This window comes from Oncorhynchus masou, chromosome 16 (assembly GCF_036934945.1).
Source record: "Oncorhynchus masou masou isolate Uvic2021 chromosome 16, UVic_Omas_1.1, whole genome shotgun sequence".
Classification (NCBI taxonomy): domain Eukaryota; kingdom Metazoa; phylum Chordata; class Actinopteri; order Salmoniformes; family Salmonidae; genus Oncorhynchus; species Oncorhynchus masou.
The window spans coordinates 9,754,280-9,769,369 of record NC_088227.1 but is presented as its reverse complement, the minus strand read 5'-3'; the positions used below and the strand labels follow the sequence as shown (position 1 = coordinate 9,769,369).

The 15,090-nt window shown below is 43.4% G+C and overlaps 1 protein-coding gene across 1 annotated transcript in view; it reads right to left on the bottom strand.

The window, feature by feature from the left end:
- Positions 1–1,373: 1,373 nt before the first annotated feature.
- LOC135557440 (palmitoyltransferase ZDHHC14-like) overlaps positions 1,374–15,090 on the bottom strand; it is a 61,717-nt gene continuing 48,000 nt past the window's right edge. The window contains exons 5-11 of the mRNA XM_064990697.1: positions 13,654–13,812; positions 13,246–13,383; positions 9,157–9,205; positions 7,698–7,800; positions 7,181–7,290; positions 4,442–4,544; positions 1,374–2,876 (exon numbers count right to left, since the gene is read on the bottom strand). Coding sequence (XP_064846769.1) covers positions 2,454–2,876; positions 4,442–4,544; positions 7,181–7,290; positions 7,698–7,800; positions 9,157–9,205; positions 13,246–13,383; positions 13,654–13,812 — 1,085 coding nt within the window. The 3' untranslated portion in view covers positions 1,374–2,453. The remainder of the gene's footprint in view (positions 2,877–4,441; positions 4,545–7,180; positions 7,291–7,697; positions 7,801–9,156; positions 9,206–13,245; positions 13,384–13,653; positions 13,813–15,090) is intronic.

Sequence of the window (15,090 nt, the reverse complement as noted above, 5' to 3'; positions counted from 1 at the left end):
CTCTACCCACTGCTATCAGACTGTGAAACACCACTCTACCCACTGCTATCAGACTGTGAAACACCACTCTACCCACTGCTATCAGACTGTGAAACACCACTCTACCCACTGCTATCAGACTGTATAATAACTCTAGCTCTTAAATGGCCTTTCCTTAAAATTCTCTTTTTAACAATCACATTTTAACATGTCAATTTCCATCATAAAAAATGTCCTTTTATGTTTCAAGTGTCCCGTATTCTATTCATGTCACGTGTTATGTATTTTAAATGAGTGTTTTGCAATTCTTAGTAATGTCAATTCTGCATTTTATCTGTGAGCAAGAATACATGGAAACTTAATATATCCTTCATTGATTGTGCGTTGTGTATTCTCTTTGACGACAGACTGAGTGCCAGTCAGTTTGTGCTATCATGCCAACTCCTTAGCACTGTTTGTCTTGACAACGAGCAATGGCAACAGCACCAACAGATTTGGGACCAAGCTACATTACTTTCAGTACAGATGATAAGTCTGAGGGCAAGTGAATCTCAGTCCTCAGTGTATCCACTAGAGAGCAGTATACAGCCTCTATCAGCCCTAAAAATAGCATTTGCATCATTATCTCACGAACCATCCAGCCAGCAGCTGATCCCTCACACCATGTGGACCTACCAGTACCTACACAATGTAAATAAGATATCAGTCACTGCCGTCAGCTGACCCAGGGCCGGCTCCAGGCATTAGTGATATAAGCGGTCCCTTGGGGCCCCCGGCCACTAGCGGAATCGCAGGAAATTACTTTAAAACTGCAAAAATATTTCTCCACACCATGGCAACATGAGTAGAATTGCAGGAAATTAGCTGTAAAACAGCAAATATTTTCTCTCCACCCTATGGCAAAATGTGTAGAACTGCAGAACACTTACTTTAAAACTGCACCATTTTCTCTACTCCCCAATGGAAATGTTTTATACTTTTTTTGTTTATTCTCGATGATTCTTAATCAAGTGCATCATTTTGCATGTGTACCTTGTTTTAAATGATCAAATAAATGAACCTCCAAAAGAACATGGCAAAATGTGTAGAATTGCAGGAAATGTACTTTAAAACTAAAAACTCTGGTGGTCTCCCAACCAAATCTCGCTTAGGTCCCCAAAAATGCTAGGGCCGTCCCTGAACTGGCCTGCAAGCATTCAGTCATAGACTTGTGAGAGAGCATGATACATAGTCATACACTTGGTAGCATGGTACAGAAGAAGCTGTTGGAATGGCATTGTCTACTCCAAATCAGTCTACTCCAAATTCACTGAAAAGGGTATTGGGTATTGTGTTGCCCTTCTGTCAAATGACTACGCACCGGCTGGTTGAATAAATAAAATCCACCCTTGTACATAAAAAAATGTGAATTTATTAATTATCCACAGGCATTAATGTATAAAGCTGGAAGTAAATGACAATTTCTTGGTAAAGTAATCATATTACATATTATCTACATCCCAAATGGCAACCTATTCCCTATATAGTGCGCTACTTTTGCCAGAGCCCTATAGGACCGGGTCAAAAGTAGTGCACTAAATAGAGTGTGACATTTGGGATGCAGTCGTGATGTTTTGGCATCACATTTGAACAAAACAAAAATTAAATGTGACTGGCGTCACACAGACACCAGGACTGACTAATGAACACCACCGATTACCACGTACAGTGTTGACACAATCTCAAACCGGAAGTGACATCATCTGTGGCCAGGGCTAACACTGATTGGCTGTGTCCATTACTACTGTATAAAAGAGTGTCACCACTCAGGACACACAACACACATGGAAACCTATAAACAAGTCCTGTATTTACTCCTGATTCATGTCTTTCCAGCTAATCAACAGTCCTGAAGAACCAGGGAAGTATCACGCTGTGTGTGTCCTCGGATGTCAGCAAAACAAAATGGCAACTGCCTTGGTAGGTTTTAGCTGAGAGAGAGAAGAGAGATTCAGGTGATTTCCTCTACATGTCATTGGAGAATAAAGCACAAGTCATGAACATTTGGCAGAAGGCTGAACCTGTATCCAGGCCTGGTAGACACCTGGTAGAGCACCAGCTATACTACTGTGAAGAGGAAGTGGGAGTCAGAAGTGTGACTTTGGTCCTGGTCAGGTGCAGTGGAGACTGAGGGTCTGCCTGTCTGTTTGGCACTACAATAGCTGAACTCAACAGGTGGACGCAAATCTGGGTGGGATGGAGGGAGGGCTCAGGTGGAATGTTAGGGGAAATATGGCTTTGGTCCTGAGTGTGGAGGGAAGGAGAGGTAGAGGGGAGAGGCTACATCCCAAATGGCAACCTATTCCCTATATAGTGCACTACTTTTTACCAGAGTTCATGGGCTATGATCAAAAGTAGTGCATTACATAGGGAATAGTGTGATGTCTGGGTAGTGGTTCCAAAGAGCCAGGGGGAAATGGCAGTGGGGCCCAGTCTCAGACAGAGCTGAGTTTAACCAGGCCCCTGACAGAGTCCTCATGCAGAGAGTCCTGGCTGGCTGGGTCGTAGAGCTGGGCCGGGTGGATGTGTCCACCGTGGGTCATGTGGGCAGCGCAGGGCAAAGTCAGAGACATAGGGCCAGAGGGCGAGGGAGTCTCCTCGGGGCTGGCAAAGTGGTGGTGGTGGCAGTGGGTGTCTGGGTCCCTCAGAGTCAACATGTCCCCTGCACAGCTCAGCCCGGGCATGGAGGGCAGGGAGGGCTGGCTGGGGGCCAGGGAGGCACAGGGGACCACCAAGGAGCTCTTCCCAGGGAAAGGGGGTCCCCCTCCACCAATCATGACGGAGTTGCTGTGGAGCAGGGGGGTGGCGGCAGCCTGCAAAACGAATTTGGTGCTCTGAATGCAGTGCTCTTGGTTACACTGAGGAGACAGGGAAAGTGAAATGAAGAGATAGATGAAGATAAGGGGAAAAAGAAACGGTAGGAGAATTATATGTTTTTGATGAGAGACAGGAAATGAAGGAAGGAAATTATAGGGGGAGTGGAAATACACACAAATAAAAAGGTTAACAGACAAAACAGAAAGAGGAGGAGGAAAGAAGAAAAATAACATGAAGTTAACTCACTACTTCAACTCAAACAACTCAACACATTTTGAGATTGCCCAAAATTGCTTATTTTAGTAAAAAAAATGAATATTTTCAACATCTCTCCACGGGCATTTGGCCAAAGTTACTTGTTCTCACAGCTGCCAGCTTTAAACAAGGCTGTATGCAAATGAGGAACCATCCAGAAGACTATGGTTATTCTGATTGAGATATAAAACACCTATTTGAAAAGCAATGCAGGGAGAGGATCCACCGACGTTGAGGGAATTATATTAATCATTATTCAGCAGAGTACCGGTGATTTAAAACATGGATATATTCAGAGTGAGGGTGATAGGAGTTCCTCATCCGTCACACTTAAAAGCAGAATGAGAAGTGAGAAGCTACACCCCGTTGAATTAATGAATACAAACACATGAGCTGTGTTCATTTACTATTAAATACTGCTCTCTGGATCAGAGGGTAAAGCCAACAGCAGCCACCGAGAGAGAGAAGTTCAGAGCCCAATAATGACATGGAAATAGACAGATTACTGCTCTCTGTTGGCATGTAATAACATCAAAGCCTGGTTCAATTTGTCATTTGTAAGCGAGAGCCCTTGAGTGAGTTACTGACGTACAGTATTAAAACCTCTACAGGATCGGTGGGTCCCCCGCGAAACGGCTGAGGTAGCGTAGGCTAATGTGATTAGCATGAGATTGTAAGTAACAACAACATTTCCCAGGACATAGACATATCTGATATTGGCAGAAAGCTTCAATTCTTGTTAATCTAACTGCACTGTGCAATTTACAGTGGCTATTCCAGTGAAAGACTACCATGCTATTGTTTGAGGAGAGTGCACAGTGATGAACTTGAAAATGTATTAATAAACCAATTAGGGACGTTTGGGCAGTCTTGATACAAAATTTGGAACAGAAATAAAATGGTTAATTGGATCAGTCAAAAACTTGCACATACACTGCTAGTGGCTGAAATTGAAATTGCGCCTGACTAGAATAATAGATTATGGCCTTTCTCTTGCATTTCAAAGATGGTACAATTTTTTTTTTACAAAAAAACACATCGTTATCTTTTACCAGATCTAATGTGTTATATTCTTCTAAATGAATTTAACATTTCCACAAACTTCAACGTGTTTTCTTTCAAATGGTATCAATAATACGCATATCCTTGCTTCAGGTCCAGAACCTCAGGCAGTTAGATTTGGGCATGTCATCTTAGGCGAAAATTGAAAAGAAAGGGTCCGATCACATCCAGCGAAAAATGTATTTGAAAGCGTTTCTCAGCAGATTTAAATAGTGAAGTGCCAACTCAGTCCTGTCAAACACTAAACATCTATTTACAGAATGCATAAAGAACCACACACACAACCTACCATGTGAGTGTGAAGCTGGGTGGAGGCGTACATGCTGCTTCCGTTGGAGTGTGACACAGGCTGGGGTGTGTCTGACTGGATGAAGCCTCTTCTGTCAATAAGACTAGGAAGAGAAGACAGGGGACATGAGCAGAGGTCTTGAAGTGTGTGTGTGTGTCGGCAAGAGCATGTGTGAGTTTGTTTGGGTGCGTGTGTGGGAAGCCTCCAGGGCCCATCCCTCCATGCATACTCACACACAGAGCAGACTGCAGCCACCTGTTTCCAGATGGAGAACACTCCTCAACTCATTCCCTTGAGGTAACGGCAAACGTGTTAATGATGTGTGAAATGCCCAGTGGATCCAACCCAATGTACAGGTAAATGCCAAAATAAAAGAAACACCAGCATGAAGTATCTTAATAGGGCATTGGGCCACCACGAGCCAGAACAGATTCAATGCACCTTGGCACAGATTCTACAAGTGTCTGGTACTCTATTGAAGGGATGCGACACCATTCTTCCATGAGAAACGTAATCATTTGGTGTTTTGTTGATGGTGGTGGAAAACACTGTCTCAGACGCCACCCCAGAATCTCCCACAAGTGTTTAATTTAGTTGAGATCTGGTGACAGATGGCCATGACATTTGGTTTACGTTGTTTTCATCCTAGTCAAACCATTCAGTGACAATAGTGCCCTGTGGATGAGGGCATTGTCATCCTATAGGGGCATAGCCATGGTAGCCAAAACAATGGCTTGCCTAGCATTATGGCTTGACCCTAAGCACAATGGGATGTTAATTGATTAATTAACTCAGGAATCACACCTGTGTGAAAGCACCTGCATTCAGTAAACTTTGTATCCCTCATTTACTCAAGCGCTTCCATTATTTTGGCAGTTACCTATACCTACCTACCGAACAAACCTTACAAATAACTCAACTACTATTACACATCCTATTGTGCAACTCTTCTCAAGTCAGTTGAAACCCATTCATGTAATAGAACTTACTAACGAATCAATGATAAATGTTGCTCCACCAGATGTTTGACAAACTAACCTGATTTTGTATTTGAGGGTAACATAATGTGTATGGAGTCAAATTAGTGCCAAAAATATCATTGACACTAAATTGACACTAATATTACTCCATAAATTTACTGGCCGAACAACATTATCTCCTCTAGCCAGACCATTTACGCTAAACGTCATAACCAACGATATGCTGTGAGGGTGCTAACAACGGAGGTGTCCCAAATGGCACCCTGTTTCCTATATAGCTCACTACATAGGGAATAGGTTGCTATTAGGGACGCAGACAATGTGCTGAGCTCATCCCCAATAGCGTGTAAGACAAAGCTAGTTCAAGTTCCCTCGAAAGACGGCAGAAACAGAGTGTACAGTAATTATTCCTGTGTGCGCTGATGGATATTGTGATTGAGAGTGCTGCTTATTAAAAAACAGTGGGAGGCTGTGTGATGCTGACTAATGCAGTCGGTGCTGACTAATGCAGAACGGGAGAGGAGGGGGGGGGAGAAGGAGATTGAGAGCTGAATCTAAGATCCCTTATAGCTACAGTCATGACTGGTGAGGATCCTTAGTGCAGGGTGTGTGCTCATTAGTGCAGGGTGTGTGCTCATTAGTGCAGGTGGTGGGACCAAGTTGCTATTATTGGAGTCACAAGCAAGTCTCAAGTCACAAGTCGAGTCCCAAGTAGAACGGGTCAAGACTTGAATCAAGTCCAAGTTGTGCATTCCAAGAGCAAGTCGAGTCAAGTCTCAAGTCAAGTAAAAAAATAATAATCTATACATGAAACGACTTGTTCAACTACAAATCCTTGTCTGTTTATTGAGGCTACCATTCTTTTCATTATTTTGTTTACAACACATTTTGATTAGCCTATGTAATTGTAAAATAGGGACTTTGGTTATCCAATCGTGAAAGAGTCCTATCATACAAAATATACAAGTAGATTTACCAAATATACACGGACAACAGCCAAAAAGAAATAACCTCTGTATAAGGCTTAAAGGAAAACTCCACCCAAAAAGGATATTTTGGTATTTGTTTCATTAGTCGATTGTTGACACAGTCCCAAAATGTTTTGCATGTCAGCAATCACATTTTCAAGATATGTAACATTCAAAATACACAAATCATTTACATATGATGCATCTTCCAAATTGAATTGAGAAACCAAATTGAGTCTGTCTAACAGGAGCTCAAACAGGTAATATAAGCACTTGGCCCCCAGGACCATACAATTACCCAATTGGAAATTCCAACCAATCAGCTGGCTCTACAATGTAAAAGACCCTTTCCACATCCATTGTTACATTGGTACATTTGTCTTAATCAGACTTAATGATTATTACTGACATTTAAACACCATGCATACATAGAACAATCATTTTCTCTTATGGAGCGCAGGCCACGTAGCCCATGAATGACACGTAGCCAAAAAATGAGTGACAAAACATTACAAAACCTGGCTAGATAATTTAAAGTCATCAGTCTCAAATCAAAGTAGAGTCAAAGTCATTTTATTCTCTAGAAAGTCGAGTTTCAAGTCATCAATTTTGTGACTCGAGTCCACAACTCTTGTGCACACCATGGCAAAAACGTTTTGCAATGGAAAACAAAAGGCTGAGTTCTCATTTGATACGTTTCAGCAAGTACCCTCCTGTTTCAAAACATTTTCTCCCAACTGAACGCAAACCCAGCCTGGCTGTTAGCTTAGCCCTGGCAGAGAGTAACTCACCTGGGTGGAAGAGGACCACAGAGGGCAGCACAACAGTTGGTCAGGATGTTCCCGTAGCTGTAGGGATTGTAGTTGTCCTTCGCCCGTTTGTTCGACCACGAGCCTTTAATCTGGAGAGGGAACATGACCAATCAGTGCAAAGGAAGGAGAACACTGCAGCTACCTCGCTCTCCAACCAAGGTTAATGAATTGAGGAGAAAACTAAAGTGAAGAGAAATGTTGAAACTCTTGGGAGGACAGTGGAACTTGACCAATCAGACCAGAGGAGACAGTTAAGAAGAATTAGGGAGGATTCTGGAGTGTTCAAGCTACCAAAACCTCAGCAGCGTAAGTGAACAAAATCATGCCAGCGACTTTCTTACATGGAAGCCCAAGCATGAAATGACCCTTAATGTGAGACAGAATTGTTATCAGCAGTCAAAGTCTGATAGAGAAAGAGGGGGAAGAGATGTGGTGTGTGTGTGTGTTTTTGTTTGTGTGTACGTACATCTGTGTGCTTGATTGTGTTCGTACTCACATCCTCATTGGTGGTCTGATTGGAGCTGATCAGGTAGGTGTGGAAGCCCGACAGACCCACAATGGACCACACCGAGAAGAAACACACCAGCACCTCCAGCACAGTGAGACAAACAGTCAAGGAAGAGAGACCACCATCACCATAACAACCTATGTGTTGTCATGGCAACACAAAACGCATGCATGCCCAGTCAAAGCTCTTCTCTGTCCGAGCACCTTAATGGTTGAGCAAGCTTCCACCTGAAACTAGGACAGCAGAGTCCCTGTCCATCTTATAAAAACATCTGAAACACTACCTCTTCAAAGAGTATTTTAAATAATCCCACAGCGCCCCCCTCAGACCCCCTCCTCACACCTCTCCCCAAAATAAATAAATAAAATAATTTTGTGAACTAACACTCACACTTTTTCCCCCTTACTAGCTATGAAAAAATGTAATTACTATGACTGTGATATGTGGTTGTCCCGCCAAGCTATCGTAAGCTGAATGCACTAACTGTAAGTCGCTTTGGGTAAGAGCTAAATTAATAAAATGTAAATGTTAAATGCATGCATCAATCAATTAGACCAAGTTGAGATGAACGGCATCTAAATGTGGGTGAGAGATGGAGAGAGCTCTTGCACTTGACCTTGCTAATGCACAGAGTTGGGCATAGTTGCACGGACTACCAGAACATTGTGTTGGGGCCATTGATTTCCTCGGCAATGCTCTAAACATATGGTACGGCTACATGAAATAACTGCTATGTCCTCTATAATGTTCTGAATGACTCCAGGCAAAGTGGATACATACCAGCCAATCGACTAACATACACAGTCAATGCATACAAACACATCTAAAGCAACGCACGTGCCACACACAAGGCAAATCAATGACTCTCCCTCTCATTTATTTAGTGTATTTCAGCCATCTGATTGTGTGCGTGTCACATCCGTTGCCTTTCTGCAGGCTGACTGGGGGCCTGCCTCTCTCTCTCTGTGTGTGTGTGTGTGTGTGTGCCCAAATGATGCGTGACAGGTGCATGATTCTCAGAAAAGCAGCGGGGTGGCTGGATGGGGACTAATGGAAACAGAGGCAGTGCATCTGGCTGCAGCTGCTCCCTAATGGAAATGAAATGCCGGCATCTAGCACTCCCTTCAAATCAAACCAAATCCTGCACTACAATTTACAGTGCAGAATTTACCCCCTTAAAAATGGTGTTTATCGCTTCTGAGTGTTTGTTAGTGTGTGTGTGTGTGTGTGTGAAAGTGAGTGTGTGTGAGTGATAACCTTTAGATGACTCCCACAGTTGGAAAGACGGAGATAAGGGCAGTGTTATCTGCCATTCAGAGATCATGCTAATGACGTTCAGTGCTATCTCCTTCCAATTAAAGGGCGAATAAATAAACAGAAATAAAGAAGTCCAAAATCTAAATGTGCGCACGCACACATACACACTCTCCCCCCAGTAAAAAGATATCTGGCAGGGCTGTCTTTGAGTGCGCTGAGGAAGCCTGTCCGGTTGGATCCTGCGGAGAGCAGAGAGAGCAGAGAAACGACGGGGTTTGTTACATAAGGAGGGGAACATCCAAAGGTCCACGGAGCACCATGATGATGAGCTAGTCAGTACATACACAACATTACTTCCCACAGAATTAGAGCTTCTCAGTCCTGGTGACAGAATATCTCAGAGCTGCTTCACAGCACCCACAGTAGGACAAGAAGCTGTATGCTCCGAAGGAGATTATTCTGCCTCCGACTCAAACGCCTGTCAATGTCTGTATTTCTCAAGTCTGGGAAAACATGTCTACGTACAGTTGAAGTCGGAAGTTTACATACACCTCAGACAAATACATTTAAACTTTGTTTTTTCACAATTCCTGACATTTAATCCTAGTAAAAATTCTCTGTCTTCGGTCAGTTTAGGGTCACCACTTTATTTTAAGAATGTGAAATGTCATAATAATAGTAGAGAGAATGATTTATTTCAGCTTTTATTTCTTTCATCACATTCCCAGTGGGAAGTTTACATACACTCAATTAGTATTTAGTAGCATTGCCTTTAAATTGTTTAACTTGGGTCAAACGTTTCATGTAGCCTTCCACAAGCTTGGGTGAATTTTGGCCATTCCTCCTGACAGAGCTGGTGTAACTGAGTCAGGTTGGTAGGCCTCCTTGTGTAATTGTGAAACGCAAGCTTAGTTAGCGGTGGTGCACGCTAAATAGTGTTGTGTTTCAATCGGTGACGTCACTTGCTCTGAGACCTTGAAGTAGTAGTTCCCCTTGGTCTGCAATGGCCGCGGCTTTTGTGGAGCGATGGGTAACGATGCTTCGAGGGTGACTGTTGTTGATGTGTGCAGAGGGGCCCGGGTATGGGCAAGGGGACGGTCTAAAGTTATACTGTTACATTGATGCTGTTGACCCAGATCACTGGTTGCTGCGGAAAAGGAGGAGGTCAAAAGGTGGGTGAGTGTAACGGATGTGAAACGCTAGCTTAGTTAGCGGTGGTGCACGCTAAATAGTGTTTCAATTGGTGACGTCACTTGCTCTGAGACCTTGAAGTAGTAGTTCCCCTTGCTCTGCAAGGGCCGCGGCTTTTGTGGAGTGATGGGTAATGATGCTTCGTGGGTGACTGTTGTTGATGTGTGCAGAGGGTCCCTGGTTCGCGCCCGGGTAAGGGCGAGGGGACGGTCTAAAGTTATACTGTTACACTTGCTCGCACACACTTTTTCAGTTCTGCCCACACATTTTCTATAGGATTGAGGTCAGGGCTTTGTGATGGCAACTCCAATACCTTGACTTTGTTGTCCTTAAGCCATTTGCCACAACTGGAAGTATGCTTGGTGTCATTGTCCATTTGGAAGACCCATTTGCGACCAAGCTTTAACTTCCTGACTGATGTCTTGAGATGTTGCTTAAATATATCCACGTAATTTTCCATTCCTCATGATGCCATCTATTTTGTGAAGTGCACCATTCCCTCCTGCAGGAAAGCACCCCCACAACATGATGCTGCCACCCCCATGCTTCACGGTTGGGATGGTATTCTTTGGTTTGCAAGCCTCCCCCTTTTTCCTCCACACATAACGATGGTCATTATGACCAAACAGCTCTATTTTTGTTTCATCAGACCATAGGACATTTCTCCAAAAAGTATGATCTTTGTCCCCATGGCTTTTTTATGGCGGTTTTGGAGCAGTGGCTTCTTCCTTGCTGAGCGGCCTTTCAGGTTATGATGATATAGGACTCGTTTTACTGTGGATATAGATACTTTTGTACCTGTTTCCTCCAGCATCTTCACAAGGTCCTTTACTGTTGTGCTGGGATTGATTTGCACTTTTCGCATCAAAGTACATTCATCTCTAGGAGACAGAATGCGTTTCCTTCCTGAGCGGTATGTTTATACTTGCGTACTATTATTTGTACAGATGAGAACATGGTACCTTCAGGCATTTGGAAATTGTGCCCAAGGATGAACCAGACTTGTGGAGGTCTACCATTTTTTATCTGAGGTCTTGGCTGATTTCTTTTGATTTTCCCATGATGTCAAGCAAAGAGGCACAGAGTTTAAAGGTAGGCCTTGAAATACATCCACAGGTACACCTCCAATTGACTCAAATTATGTCAATTAGCCTATCAGAAGCTTCTAAAGCCATGACATCATTTTTTGGAATTTTCCAAGCTGTTTAAAGGTACAGTCAACTTAGTGTATGTAAACTTCTGATCCACTGGAATTGTGATACAGTGAATTATAAGTGAAATAATCTGTAAACAATTGTTGGAAAAATTACTTGTGTAATGCACAAAGTAGACGTCCTAACCGACTAGCCAAAACTATAGTTTGTTAACAATACATTTTTGGAGTGGTTAAAAAACAAGTTTTAACGACTCCAACCTAAGTGCATGTAAACTTCTGACTTCAACTGTAACTGATGCTAGTCACACTGACCGTACCAAAATAGGTTAAGCCAGGCCTAAATGTGTAGGCTCAATAGGCTAAAATAGGCTAAAATTTTCTACCAGGAACTCTAGTCTTGATCAAAACTAGAGGGAGGGAATGTGTACATCTCAAATGGCACCCTATCCTGTAGTGCACTACTTTAACCAGGGCCCATTTGGAACGCAGACAATGACTGACAGCTAATGGTTCAGAAGGAGTTCCCCAAGCCCCATCTCCAGCCTACCCACAGGAACACGAAAAATAAGAACTAACCAACATCAATACCCACAACCTGTAAAATGGGCCGAATGCTGATGACTGATACAGATTAAACCTGAATCCACTCGTTATCGGCGGTAGAAAAGCCATAATCACCCAGAAAAGCCATCGTGGGATTTGTGGAAATGGCTAAGAAAGAAACAGGTAAGTCAAGCCGGGACATGTGTTCGTTGCCTCTCTCTCTCTGCACAGTGAGTGGTGGTCCCCAGACTGGTGTTGCACTGTGCAAACCTCTGGGGCCGTATGTATAAAACTCAGTGTATCTCAGAGGTGGAGTGCTGATTTAGGATCAGTTTATCCTTTTAGATGAGATTACATGGGGGGGCTGATCCTAGTTCAGCACTGTTACTCTGAGAGGCTTGATACATACAACCCCTGGCCTGCTTCTGCTCTGCCTGATTGATCTGTGTGTACAGTAAAGCACCACAAACACCGCTCCCTCTCTCCCTCATAGAGAGAGAGACCAGCCGTGTCAGCAGCTTTCCTGACAGCCAGCCTCCACTGGCGCTGGGAAGCAGGGAGAGAGGGAGGGTAGTATTCTGAAGAGGGGTGGAGGAAGAGGGGCGGAGGGGAAGTGGGAGGTGGTGCTGATCGAGAAGAAGTGCCCTAGGAGGTAGTGCTGCTCAGGGCTAGCGGCCTTTTGTTTATGGGTGTAACGGATTTCCTCCTCTTCGTCTGAGGAGGAGTAAGGATCGGACCAAAGCGCAGCGTGGTAAGTGTTCATGATGATTTTTAATTCAAACTCAGAACACTAAACAGAAAATAACAACGTGAATTTACAAAACCAAAACAGTACCGTGTGGTCAAAACACTCACACGGAAACAAACACCCAAAACCCAAAAGTGAAACCCAGGCTAGCGAAGTATGATTCTCAATCAGAGACAACTAACGACACCTGCCTCTGATTGAGAACCATACTAGGCCGAACACAAAAACCAACATAGAAAAACCAACATAGACTGCCCACCCCAACTCACACCCTGACCATACTAAAACAAAGAATAAAATAACAGAACTATGGTCAGAATGTGACAATGGGTGGATACTGCTGATGGTGAAATACACCTGAAAACCTGGTTGTGGGTAACCGTTTGCTCAACCGCTGTGTATGGGGTAAGGATAATTAGAGTTACAATTAGAGAAGGCTAGGGGGAAAAAAACTTGATAACGTGTGAGAGAAATACCAGTGTTATGCATTTACTCATCTTGTCATTGATGATATTATCTGGATAACAAACAGTATGTTCTGGGCACCTGGGGGACATTGTTTGGGGAAAAACAGTGTTGTGTGTATTTCAGGGCATCACCGCTTTGTGTGTGTTTCAGTCTCTGGTCGGTATTATACTCACTCAGGATGACGTGTGTGATGACGAAGGCGAATATGAATAAGGTGAGGAAGGAGAGGGAGAGGATGAAGAGATAGAAGAAACGGTAGTTCCTCTTTCCCACACAGTTCCCCACCCAGGGACAGTGGTGGTCAAAACGCTCTGCAGAGAAGAGAGGAGAGAGGAGAGGAGAGGAGAGAGAGAGAGAGAGAGAGAGAGAGAGAGAGAGAGAGAGAGAGAGAGAGAGAGAGAGAGGTACGTTTTGACAAATGTAAATAGAAAAGTGGTCGGACAGAGGGAAGGGAAATAAACGAGTGGAAAGAGAAAGAGAAAGGGAGAGATGGGGAGAGTAGGTGGTTAAAAAGTCATGCATATGGAGCAGCCATTGAGTTAGTTAGCTTCTACTATTATTTTCAGGACTACAGTACTCACCCACACAGTTGTCGCACAGGCTGCAGTGCGAGGCCCGCGGGGGCCTGAAGATCTTGCAGGTGAAGCAGTACTTGAGCTTCACCGTCTGCCCATTGATGACCACCTCTCTGGTCCTCGGGGGCGGCCTGTACCCTGGACCACTGGGGCCGTTAGCCGCGCCTGAGGAGGACCAAACAAGAGCAAGTCAGATTTGGTTCACAAGGGAAGCATATTCCTTTGTTCTCCTATGGTGGATATTCAGTACAGCCTCAGAGCTGTATCTTATTCCTAAAGCACATCCTGTCCGTTAGGGGCCAGACACGAGTTCCTGTATCCAAGGGGGTTTGAGTTTGGGCAATTTTCAGGCTCTGTTTTTATTTCCCTGTGATAAACAAAGCAAGTCACGCCATCACATGTCAGGGGCTTCTAAACAGCTTCTATCACCAAGCCATAAGACTCCTGAACATCTAATCAAATGGCTACTCAGACTATTTGCATTGCCCCCCCCTTCCCCTCTTTTTACCCTGATGCTACTCTCTGTTATTATCTATGCATAGTCACTTTAACAACTCTACCTACATGTACATATTTCCTCAATTACCTCAACTAACCGGTGCCCCTGCACATTGACTCTGTACCGTATGATGGAAAATTTCAAGATCATGTTATAATACTTTTATTGCATCAAATGGTTGTTTTATGCAACAGAATAGAGGATTCTTATAACTATTGTGTGTGTGTTCTACTTAGGATGGGCCTCTGGGAGATAACACTGACAGGGGATTTACCATGTCTTTTGGGTGATAAAACCTAAAGAGCAATCCAAAGCATGAGTTAATTTTTCTGTTCTATACCGTACCAGGGAGACATGGCTCCAGTATGGAGTTAGAGGGCCAGACACTGGTCTCTACACAATGAAAATTGTTGACACGGCAGATACTGTCTGCTATGAATTACAGGTGTCTTTCATACAAATCTTAACCTTGTGACCCATTCTATACATCTGTTGTTTGTCATGTAGGTTGAAAGGGGTGTATCTTGGCTATAAAATACCTTTGTACTTTGTCTCGGTCTCTCAACGAATCATTTGAGCATGAATCGTTGGCCAGCCAACATTATTGTAGAGCACTCAATCGATTCACTTTATATGTGTGCATTGTATTGACCTGCTCCCTTATTAATAAGCGATTAAAGATTTAGTTTAAGTATAACTCTGACTTGTACGATAGGTTTGTCTCTCCTCATTTAATAGTAAAGAAATGAACCACCACAACTGGTACCCCCTGTACAGTATATAGCTTCGCTACTGTTATTTTACTGCTAACTTTAATTATTCGTTACTTTCATTCCTTATTTTTTTAGGTATTTTTCTTAAAACTGCATTGCTGGTTAAGGGCTTGTAAGTAAGTATTTCACCTGTTGTATTCGGCGCATGTGGCAAATAAAATTTGATTTGAT